Below are 11,652 nucleotides of genomic sequence, written 5' to 3'. Positions count from 1 at the left end.
TGGTTGAGCTACATCCACTTACAGTGGAGAGAGAGAGAGAATCATGGTCGAGCTACATCCACTTACAGTGGAGAGAGAGAGAATCATGGTCGAGCTACATCCACTTACAGTGGAGAGAGAGAGAATAATGGTCGAGCTACATCCACTTACAGTGGAGAGAGAGAGAATCATGGTCGAGCTACATCCACTTACAGTGGAGAGAGAGAGAATCATGGTCGAGCTACATTCACTTACAGTGGAGAGAGAGAGAGAGAATCATGGTCGAGTTACATCCACTTACAGTGGAGAGAGAGAGAGAGAGAGAGAGAGAGAATCATGGTCGAGTTACATCCACTTACAGTGGAGAGAGAGAGAGAGAGAGAGAGAGAGAGAGAGAGATTCATGGTCGATCTACATTCACTTACAGTGGAGAGAGAGAGAATCATGGTCGAGCTACATCCACTTACAGTGGGGAGAGAGAGAGAGAGAGAGAGAGAGAGAGAGAGAGATTCATGGTCGATCTACATTCACTTACAGTGGAGAGAGAGAGAATCATGGTCGAGCTACATCCACTTACAGTGGAGAGAGAGAGAATCATGGTCGAGTTACATCCACTCACAGTGGAGAGAGAGAGAGAGAGAGAGAGAGAGAGAGAGAGAGAGAGATTCATGGTCGATCTACATTCACTTACAGTGGAGAGAGAGAGAATCATGGTCGAGTTACATCCACTCACAGTGGAGAGAGAGAGAGAGAGAGAGAGAGAGAGAGAGAGAGAGAGAGATTCATGGTCGATCTACATTCACTTACAGTGGAGAGAGAGAGAATCATGGTCGAGCTACATCCACTTACAGTGGAGAGAGAGAGAATCATGGTCGAGTTACATCCACTTACAGTGGAGAGAGAGAGAGAGAGAGAGAGAGAGAGATTCATGGTCGAGCTACATTCACTTACAGTGGAGAGAGAGAGAATCATGGTCGAGCTACATCCACTTACCGTGGAGAGAGAGAATCATGGTCGAGCTACATCCACTCACAGTGGAGAGAGAGAGAATCATGGTCGAGCTACATCCACTTACAGTGGAGAGAGAGAGAGAGAGAGAGAGAGAGAGAGAGAGAGAGAGATTCATGGTCGATCTACATCCACTTACAGTGGAGAGAGAGAGATTCATGGTCGATCTACATTCACTTACAGTGGAGAGAGAGAGAATCATGGTCGAGCTACATCCACTTACAGTGGAGAGAGAGAGAATCATGGTCGAGTTACATCCACTCACAGTGGAGAGAGAGAGAGAGAGAGAGAGAGAGAGAGAGAGAGAGAGAGATTCATGGTCGATCTACATTCACTTACAGTGGAGAGAGAGAGAATCATGGTCGAGTTACATCCACTCACAGTGGAGAGAGAGAGAGAGAGAGAGAGAGAGAGAGAGATTCATGGTCGATCTACATTCACTTACAGTGGAGAGAGAGAGAATCATGGTCGAGCTACATCCACTTACAGTGGAGAGAGAGAGAATCATGGTCGAGTTACATCCACTTACAGTGGAGAGAGAGAGAGAGAGAGAGAGAGAGAGAGAGAGAGAGAGATTCATGGTCGATCTACATTCACTTACAGTGGAGAGAGAGAGAATCATGGTCGAGCTACATCCACTTACAGTGGAGAGAGAGAGAGAGAGAGAGAGAGAGAGAGAGAGAGATTCATGGTCGATCTACATTCACTTACAGTGGAGAGAGAGAGAATCATGGTCGAGCTACATCCACTTACAGTGGAGAGAGAGAGAGAGAGAGAGAGAGAGAGAGAGAGAGAGAGAGATTCATGGTCGATCTACATTCACTTACAGTGGAGAGAGAGAGAATCATGGTCGAGCTACATCCACTTACAGTGGAGAGAGAGAGAATCATGGTCGAGTTACATCCACTCACAGTGGAGAGAGAGAGAGAGAGAGAGAGAGAGAGAGAGAGAGAGAGAGAGAGATTCATGGTCGATCTACATTCACTTACAGTGGAGAGAGAGAGAATCATGGTCGAGCTACATCCACTTACAGTGGAGAGAGAGAGAATCATGGTCGAGTTACATCCACTTACAGTGGAGAGAGAGAGAGAGAGAGAGAGAGAGAGATTCATGGTCGATCTACATTCACTTACAGTGGAGAGAGAGAGAATCATGGTCGAGCTACATCCACTTACCGTGGAGAGAGAGAATCATGGTCGAGCTACATCCACTCACAGTGGAGAGAGAGAGAATCATGGTCGAGCTACATCCACTTACAGTGGAGAGAGAGAGAGAGAGAGAGAGAGAGATTCATGGTCGATCTACATCCACTTACAGTGGAGAGAGAGAGATTCATGGTCGATCTACATTCACTTACAGTGGAGAGAGAGAGAATCATGGTCGAGCTACATCCACTTACAGTGGAGAGAGAGAGAATCATGGTCGAGTTACATCCACTCACAGTGGAGAGAGAGAGAGAGAGAGAGAGAGAGAGAGAGAGATTCATGGTCGATCTACATTCACTTACAGTGGAGAGAGAGAGAATCATGGTCGAGTTACATCCACTCACAGTGGAGAGAGAGAGAGAGAGAGAGAGAGAGAGATTCATGGTCGATCTACATTCACTTACAGTGGAGAGAGAGAGAATCATGGTCGAGCTACATCCACTTACAGTGGAGAGAGAGAGAATCATGGTCGAGTTACATCCACTTACAGTGGAGAGAGAGAGAGAGAGAGAGAGAGAGAGAGAGAGAGAGAGATTCATGGTCGATCTACATTCACTTACAGTGGAGAGAGAGAGAATCATGGTCGAGCTACATCCACTTACCGTGGAGAGAGAGAATCATGGTCGAGCTACATCCACTCACAGTGGAGAGAGAGAGAATCATGGTCGAGCTACATCCACTTACCGTGGAGAGAGAGAGAATCATGGTCGAGCTACATCCACTCACAGTGGAGAGAGAGAGAATCATGGTCGAGCTACATCCACTCACAGTGGAGAGAGAGAATCATGGTCGAGCTACATCCACTTACAGTGGAGAGAGAGAGAATCATGGTCGAGCTACATCCACTCACAGTGGAGAGAGAGAATCATGGTCGAGCTACATCCACTTACAGTGGAGAGAGAGAGAATCATGGTCGAGCTACATCCACTCACAGTGGAGAGAGAGAATCATGGTCGAGCTACATCCACTTACAGTGGAGAGAGAGAGAATCATGGTCGAGCTACATCCACTCACAGTGGAGAGAGAGAATCATGGTCGAGCTACATCCACTCACAGTGGAGAGAGAGAATCATGGTCGAGCTACATCCACTCACAGTGGAGAGAGAGGAACTTTGCATCCACCTGTGTTGTTGTCACGTCTTCACTTCCTGCTGATGATGTCAGCACCTCGCTGTAGTGTCACAGCCTGTGGTAAGAGGGCGTCTTCCTGTGTAAGGAGCAGCAGGGGAGGTGAATCATGCGATCAGACAGGTGAGCTGGATCAGGTACCGATGATGGTACCTCCGATCTGCTAATCCCGGCCTGGATCAAGTCCATCTGCTCAGCTCCCTGCTGGACTGCAGCCTGGAATAGACCCAGATTAGTCTCAGCTACCATCCTGGAATATCCTGGGACAGGTCTTTATACTGCTCTGGGACCCGGAGGTGCCAGCTGGGATTAAAGAGTCACACTCAGAGTTTAAAGAAGACTCAGTTTTATTTACACCAGCACAAACTTCAGAGATACAAACTAACACCGTCAGTCCAGTTCAGTCAGTTTATTGGTCCATGTGGCCATCCTCTGGCCAATGAGAGAGCAGAGTAACACCACGGCAGTTCCTGTTTGGTCAGAGGGCCATTGGGCTGACCCCGGTGACCTCAGACAGAGATCTTGGTGTTCCTGAAGCTCGAGTTGTCCCTGAAACAGAAGACAGAAGAGGTCTCACTGCTTTATCAGCATCGTTTCCCACAATGCATTTCACCAGTCAGCAGTGACAAGCACAGCTGTTAGTTTAAACACAGAATTAGTGTCATCTGGGCAATCGTTGCTCAAGAGTTCAGTTCGTCCTGTAATCGGAAGGTTGACGGTTTGTTGTGTCTTTGAGCAAGACACTTCACCCGTTGCCTACTGGTGGTGGTCAGAGGGCCCGGTGGCGCCAGTGTCCGGCAGCCTCGCCTCTGTCAGTGCGCCCCAGGGTGGCTGTGGCTACAATGTAGCTGCCATCACCTGTGTGTGGATGTCTGCATGTAGTGTAAAGCGCTTTGAGGTCCTTAGGGACTACATAAAGCGCTATACAAATACAAGCCATTTACCATCTGCTGCAATCCTCCCTCTCTCTAAACACACTTGAGTGTTTACAGTGGCTTTACAGAGTGGACAGAGGGGTAACAGTGGGTTTACAGAGTGGACAGAGGGGTAACAGTGGGTTTACAGAGTGGACAGAGGGGTAACAGTGGGTTTACAGGGAGGACAGAGGGGTAACAGTGGGTTTACAGAGTGGACAGAGGGGTAACAGTGGGTTTACAGAGTGGACAGAGGGGTAACAGTGGGTTTACAGAGTGGACAGAGGGGTAACAGTGGGTTTACAGAGTGGACAGAGGGGTAACAGTGGGTTTACAGGGAGGACAGAGGGGTAACAGTGGGTTTACAGAGTGGACAGAGGGGTAACAGTGGGTTTACAGGGAGGACAGAGGGGTAACAGTGGGTTTACAGAGTGGACAGAGGGGTAACAGTGGGTTTACAGGGAGGACAGAGGGGTAACAGTGGGTTTACAGAGTGGACAGAGGGGTAACAGTGGGTTTACAGAGTGGACAGAGGGGTAACAGTGGGTTTACAGGGAGGACAGAGGGGTAACAGTGGGTTTACAGGGAGGACAGAGGGGTAACAGTGGGTTTACAGAGTGGACAGAGGGGTAACAGTGGGTTTACAGGGAGGACAGAGGGGTAACAGTGGGTTTACAGAGTGGACAGAGGGGTAACAGTGGGTTTACAGGGAGGACAGAGGGGTAACAGTGGGTTTACAGGGAGGACAGAGGGGTAACAGTGGGTTTACAGAGTGGACAGAGGGGTAACAGAGGGTTTACAGGGAGGACAGGGAGGACACGTACATTTGATCTCAACTTTGACCTAAAGAAAACAAAAGTCCTGATTTCCTTTCATTAGATGAAAAGTGGCTCCACCTCATGTCCCAAACATCAACAGAGGACAAACCCTGTTTAGAGGATCATGAACCCTTTAGACCTGCCATAGAACCAAGAACGACATATGTTTATATGCTGTGGAGCAGTTTTTGGAAGCATTTCAAGTTGCTATACATCAATACAACTGTTATAGCCCATATTTTAGCATTAAGTCCATAGTAACTACATAAATTGCAAAAAAGTGCAATAAACCAGCGGTCCCCAACCCCCGGGCCTCGGACCGGTGCCGGTCCGTGAGTCGTTTGGTACCGGGCCGCGAGAGTTGAGGCTCAGGTGTGAAATGTCTGGTTTTCAGGGTTTTTAATCGGTTTTCAGCGTTATTTTGTTATCGTTTTTATCGTTTTTATCGTTAACTCGGTTTTCCTGGTCTTTTCACATCCATCTTCATCCGCTTTATCCGAGGCCGGGTCGCAGGGGCAGCAGCCTAAGCAAAGAGGCCCAGACCTCCCTCTCCCCAGCCACCTCCTCCAGCTTATCCGGGGGAACACCAAGGCGTTCCCAGGCCAGCCGAGAGATATAATCTCTCCAGCGTGTCTCTCCACCTCACCCAGGAGGCGCCCAGGGGGCATCCTTGTCAGATGCCCGAACCACCTCAGCTGGCTCCTTTCGATGTGGAGCAGCAGCTGCTCCACTCTGAGCCCCTCCTGGAGGGCCGAACTTCTCACCCCATCTCTAAGGGAGAGGCCAGCCACCTTTCGGAGGAAGCTTATTTACGCTGCTCCCTTCTCCCATCACTCGAGAACAAGACCCCGAGATACTTGAACTCCTCCACTTGGGGCAGGAACTCATCCCCGACCCGGAGTGGGCACTCCACCCTTTTCCGGCTGAGAACCATGGCCTCAGATTTGGAGGTGCTGATCCTCATTCCCGCTGCTTCACACTCGGCTGCGAACCGTTCCAGTGCGAGCTGGAGGCCTTCACCCGATGAAGCCAACAGAACCACATCATCTGCAAAAATCAGAGATGAGATTCTGAGGCCACCAAAGCGAAAGCCCTCCGTCACTTGGCTGCGCCTAGAAATCCTGTCCATAAAAATTATGAACAGAACCGGAGACAAAGGGCAGCCCTGGCGGAGCCCATCACCCACCGGGAACGAGTCCGACTTATTGCCGGCAATGCGAACCAAGCTCTTACAACGGTTGTATAGGGATCGAATCTTTTCACATGTGTTATGAATAAATCTTATTTTTTTCGGTACCGGTACTAGTTTTATTTTGTTGACACCTTAAAAGCCAGTCTGTGAAAATATTGTTGGGCATAAACCGGTCCGTGGCGCAAAAACGGTTGGGGACCGCTGCAATAAAGTACAAAAAATTTGAAAATCGTTTTTATTTTTTTAACATATATTTCTAAATAGAGAAATTTAAGAGGTTTATCCCTCAAAACTGTAAATCCAAAAAAGTTGCACAAACAGTTTCCCACCACAGGGAATTTATTTTGTGTCTTCATAGTTTTATTTTTGAGATACAGCAATTTTTATATACTGCAGAAAAAACTAAAACCAATCCTATGATGCAAATTTGCAGAGAAAACAGCAGGTGCGTCAAAATAAACCATTTAAAGCAGCGCGATTTGAGTCCTAAGCATCCCAGCAACTATTCAGAAAAGCATGAAGTCAAACATGACTTTTAAAAACATCGGTAAAGGCCTACAAGTAAAAAACTACATTTTCTGAGAAAATGAAGTCACTTCCGGTTTCGGGCAGGTAATGGCGGACATGCGATAGCTCATGCTGACGTCTATTCTAACGTAGGAAGTGTTACGAACAGCTGATCGGATCGGCAAAGCGTGTTTCTGGGATATTATGTTTTTGTTGCTGCAAGTGCTTTTTATGCAGTTTTTGCAAAGCTATATGTGGAAGGGAACCGTGACCGAGGACAAGCTGATGGCATCAGATGTAAGTACAACTCCTCTGGTTTCATATGCAAAAAAAATTATTGCGCTAGCTTACACGGTTCCGGTTCTACAGGGATTTAAAAATGGTTAGGCAAAACGGAGCGTGCTGCTCTAACTGGTTTTAAAGGGTTAAGTACAGATGGTTTAGAGCTGAGACAGGTGACTTTGATCACCGTCAGGTTCATATGAATACACTCAAAGCATCAACCAACCTGACAGCACAGTGTTAGCAGCAGTAACAGTGCTAGCACAGTGGTAGTACCTGAGGCTGTCGTTGTGGGTCTTGTACTCCATGATGGTGTTAGCTGGAAGGTTCAGGACTCGTCTCAAAGTGTCTCTGATTCTGGACGTCGTCGTCTGGTCGTTGGACGTCCTGTTCCAGATCGACAGGATGTCCTCCTGACAGACAGACGGGTTACAGACAGGTCAGAGGTCAGATGCTATCATAAACGTACCACAGGCCTTCAAGCTTGTTTAAACCCAGCTAATCTTAGCTAATTATAGGCCAACAGCTAACAGATCATCTGCAGAGGCTTATTGAAGAGTTTCAGTCAGGTTTCAGAGCTCATCACAGCAACAGCTTTAGTGAAGGTTACAAATGATCTTCTTATGGCCTCTGACAGGAAATGGTGAATGGACTGGTTCTCCTATATCACTTTCCTACTCTGAGCACAGCGTGCCTGGTTCGCCCATCCACACAAGTCCTTTTTCCTATCTAATATTTACACACATACTCCGATGGATGCATCAGAGCACAACTCGGGGAACCAGTTTGGATCTGGGAGACAGACCGTCTAATTTTAAGCTTAGGCTAAAGGAGCAGACTCCTGTCAGTGGAGGAGCAGCAGCTCTCCTCTGAGCTCACTTCCAGCGCTCATATATCGGACTCACTGATTTGGTCTGTGAACACAGCTCGACGACATTGCTGCCACAGTCTTCCACACAGGACACACTGAGGCCAAACAAGACCCCACCCGTCCAGCTGAACCCACGCTACCCACTGATCAGATCACATGATCCAGACTGGAAATACTTTTACTTTGAAAGATGTCGTGGGAGGTCCCTGAGCTCTGAAAGTGGAATTCAGCACTGAGCATGACGCTCAGTGTAGTTTCATTCTTATTAAAAAAAGGGGACCAGCACACCAGCACTGGGTAACCCTGGTAACAATCACAGAAGTCCTCGCTCTGCTCGACTCCACAGACTTCCACAGTCATCACTAGCTGCACTTTAGTAACACAGTTCTATTGTGTTTTACTTGGACAGCACCGAATCCCAGTTTGAGCCCTGATCTCTGGTAGAGAAGGTCTCCGCTCTGCCTCATTCCACCTCTGAATACTCCGACTCAGAGCAGCAGCCCTGCAGTAACACAGTGCTGCAGTGGTTGTGTGGTTACCTGGAAGCGTATGGAGACCACAGCCCCACAGATCTCCTCTCCCACCATGAACTGCTCGCCCAGCATGGCCAGGATGATGTTCTCCCAGAACCGACTCGCCAGACCCTTACGCAGCCGGATGATCCACTTCCCCCCACTGCGGTTAGACTCGTCCTGCACAGGTGAGACAGACACAACAGGTGACACAGGTAGGTGACACAGGGGGGAGTTTGAGTGCATCAGTCATGTGACCACACAGCTCTAACATCACTGCAGGAAGTTATCTGGGACAACTGGTACGAGCAGCACAGCAGGGGGCGGTACGGGATTGCTGCAGTATCAGTACTCCTTTAGCGCATGAGTACATCTCCAGGATTACTCCTGCAGTACTCGAGTACACTGATGAGCAGTTAATACTTTTCTGTTAAAACAGCTTTTCTGTTAAGAATTCTTAGTTGAATTATTATGTATTGTTTATTTTCATGTGTTTTATTTAATCTGTTGTATTGACTATGACCTAACGTTCATGTTACTTTTAGCCTTTTGTGTACAGCTGTGGGACCGCTCGTCTGTGAAGCGCTACCTTTCTGGACATGGGTTTAGGGACCAGACAAAGAGTTATTAAAAAACCTCCATGAGAAGATCACCCAGGAAACAGTTCCCCCTGCCTGGGGTTACCAGGCCCAGGATGTGGCACAGCCAGGGAAAGGGACAGGGGCCCATCGCCGTACTACGGGCCATTTAATCCTTAAGCAACCACTGCAAGAACTTGGTCCGCAGAGCCGTCAGTAGGTAGGACTAGTTCCTGGTGGGACATGGTACTCTCACCGATTCTGTTCAGAATCTTCATGTACAGAATTTACAGGCGCAGCCAAGAATCTCGTCTCTGGCTTTCGTGCAGATTGGTTCTGTTGGTTTCATCAGGTGGTGTCCTCCAGCGCGCACTGGAGCGGCTGCAGTGATGCTGCACCGGTCCATGGTGGTGAAGAGAGAGCTGAGCCTCCTGGGCAAGGTGTGCTTGTCGTGTTCTCCAGGAGGCGGCCAGCAGGAGGGAGGTCTGGCACGCTCTGCTCAGGCTACTGCCCCGTGACCTGCCCCCCAGTGAAGGAAGATGGATGGATACCCCTGATCTTCATCAGCACTTCACTAAGAATTCATTGATGCTTCCTTCATTAGTACTTTCTTGGTGTGGGTGTGGCCTCACACAGGCGTGTCTGGTTCGTGGTGATGTCACTGCAGCCCTGCATGTGTTGTGTGTCTATGATGATTTTATTGTTGTACTTTCATTTGAGCAGCACAAATCTGTCCTACACGAGTACTGCAGGAGTACTGGGTACTTAGTTACCTCCCACATGGGTTTGATGCCCTCCTTGAACAGGTGGAAGTCGCTGTGCCCGCTCAGGTCACCTGGCCTCACCAGATGACTGTAAAACCTCCAGAACTGCTCCACCTGAACACACATTATTGGCTATCAGAACGATCGATCGCACAGACTTACTGATCCGGTCAGACTGATCATGTGACTGAATCAGAGAGAGAAGAAATAAAATCGTGTCAGACTGAAACTATCAGTAAAGCTGACGGGGTGTGGTCTCAGAGGAGGCGTGTCCTCACAGAAAGCTGTCCATACGTACCGAGGCCACGGTGCCGATCTGTCGTATGTTCTGCTCGTAGCTCAGAGAGCTGGCGGGACGACTCGGGGTCCTCCTGCTGTACCAGAAGGTGTAGTTATACTGCAGGGGGTGCTCACCTGCACCTGGACACACCGTCTGCAGGTTACAAAACACACACATCACAGCTGCTGACCAATCAGGCCCTCACAGTCTGAGGGTTTTAAGAGTGTCTAAACTCAAGGCTGTCCTTCAGAGGGCCGATTACGTCACAGTGACGTGACGAAGGCTGCTGCAAATGCGTCGTCCTTTCCCTCAGATTTCAAGGATGGGTTATGATGTGGGTTGGCACATCATATCCCAGGATTCATAGCACAGCAGAGGATAAAGTGGGGCGGCCGAAGAGTAAACATTTAAAAGTAAGTGCTGAGTTTTATGACTCTTATTTATGCGGCGATACAAAAGTTCCAACAGGAACATTAAACAACACTTTTAGCTGCCTGTCAGCAAAGTCACGTGACATTGTTTTTATGAAGCACTTATAATGTTCAAACAGTTTAATCCTACAGAGATGTGATGATTTCATGCATAATTACAGTCAGTCATATATCCACAAACACAACTGTTGTCTGTCCTCTAACGCCACGTGTCTCAGCGAGACTTCCACCTGGGATAACATAACGTGCCTACAGACACGAGCACGGCGTGAACAGGTAACCAGGTAAAACAGAGGAACAGGTTACCTTGCGCCGGTTGTTGTTGTTGTTGTTTCCATCGGCATTGTCAACGTGACAATCTGTCTCCTGTGCGTTGTCATCTTGGGGACTGAAAGACAAACAGGAAGTACTCAGCAGGTAATCCCAGGTGTCACCTGAGGGACGTGCCCATGGTTTATGGTGGACGAACAGCTAAAATGCTTGAGTCATCTTTACGTTTGCTTTTCCACTGATATGTAGCCTGCATGTGTTACCACAGCAGGGCCGCTGTACACCGAACGACCAGCAGATGGCAGCAGTGAGCTGTTAAACGGGGCTTCGTGCGCCCGAAACCATTGGCTGGAAAGATTCGACACACCGCACCGTCACTACTCACAGGTGAAGTCGCCCCTTTATCTCACGTCCTTCCTAAACTCCATTTAAAAGACGGAGCCCTGCGCTGACGTCACACCTCCACAGGTCCTCTCACTTGTACACAACAGCGCACGCGACCGTCTCACGCTCCGAAACAAACGGACTGTTCAGGGAGGCTGTGTCAATAAAGTTTAGACCCCGACTGCCTGGATAAAAACGCTGTTGTTAACGGCTAACTCTTATTTCACGCAGTCTGTTTAAATAAAGTTTGAATGAATCACACTGGATGCTAGCTCTACGTGCTCGAGCGTTATCTGCAGTTATTTCCGGGTCAAAGGTGAGCCTTACCGCTCCAACTGATCCATCTCTCCTCCGTCTCTCGTTCTGCTCCTTATCTCCGCCTGTATCACCTGTACTTTTCTATTTTTAATCTATTGTCCCTACTCGGCTTCTACTCAACACACTGGACTGCGGTGACGGCTTCTGTCAATGCGCATGCTTACGGCGGAACAGTGGACGGAAGGCGCGAAGGGACAAATTTGATAATGGT

General features: G+C 48.5%; 1 protein-coding gene across 1 annotated transcript; it reads right to left on the bottom strand.

The window, feature by feature from the left end:
• Positions 1-3,649: 3,649 nt before the first annotated feature.
• Positions 3,650-11,620, bottom strand: eif4e2rs1 (eukaryotic translation initiation factor 4E family member 2 related sequence 1). The gene is made up of 7 exons (XM_086267970.1): positions 11,451-11,620; positions 10,776-10,857; positions 10,057-10,191; positions 9,768-9,872; positions 8,444-8,596; positions 7,310-7,446; positions 3,650-3,869 (listed from the first exon to the last, which is right to left on the bottom strand). The coding sequence occupies exons 1-7, from the start codon at positions 11,465-11,467 to the stop codon at positions 3,830-3,832; spliced, it is 669 nt and encodes a 222-aa protein (XP_086124096.1). The 5' UTR covers positions 11,468-11,620; the 3' UTR covers positions 3,650-3,829.
• Positions 11,621-11,652: the final 32 nt, after the last annotated feature.

This window comes from Aulonocara sp. 'chitande type north' Nkhata Bay, linkage group LG3 (genome assembly GCF_057382095.1).
Source record: "Aulonocara sp. 'chitande type north' Nkhata Bay isolate Kocher_YH1m ecotype deep benthic linkage group LG3, A_spYH_male_GT1.1, whole genome shotgun sequence".
NCBI lineage: Eukaryota > Metazoa > Chordata > Actinopteri > Cichliformes > Cichlidae > Aulonocara > Aulonocara sp. 'chitande type north' Nkhata Bay.
The sequence above is the reverse complement of the archived record's forward strand: the minus strand, read 5'-3'. Positions and strand labels throughout refer to the sequence as shown.

What these genes read in the sequence shown, in the direction of transcription:
- eif4e2rs1 (XM_086267970.1), bottom strand. An exon ending in ACAACAACAACCGGCGCAAG is followed by an intron (nt 10,192 to 10,775) that starts GTAACCTGTTCC and finishes TGTAACCTGCAG; the next exon opens with ACGGTGTGTCCAGGTGCAGG. An exon ending in AGATCGGCACCGTGGCCTCG is followed by an intron (nt 9,873 to 10,056) that starts GTACGTATGGAC and finishes ATGTGTGTTCAG; the next exon opens with GTGGAGCAGTTCTGGAGGTT.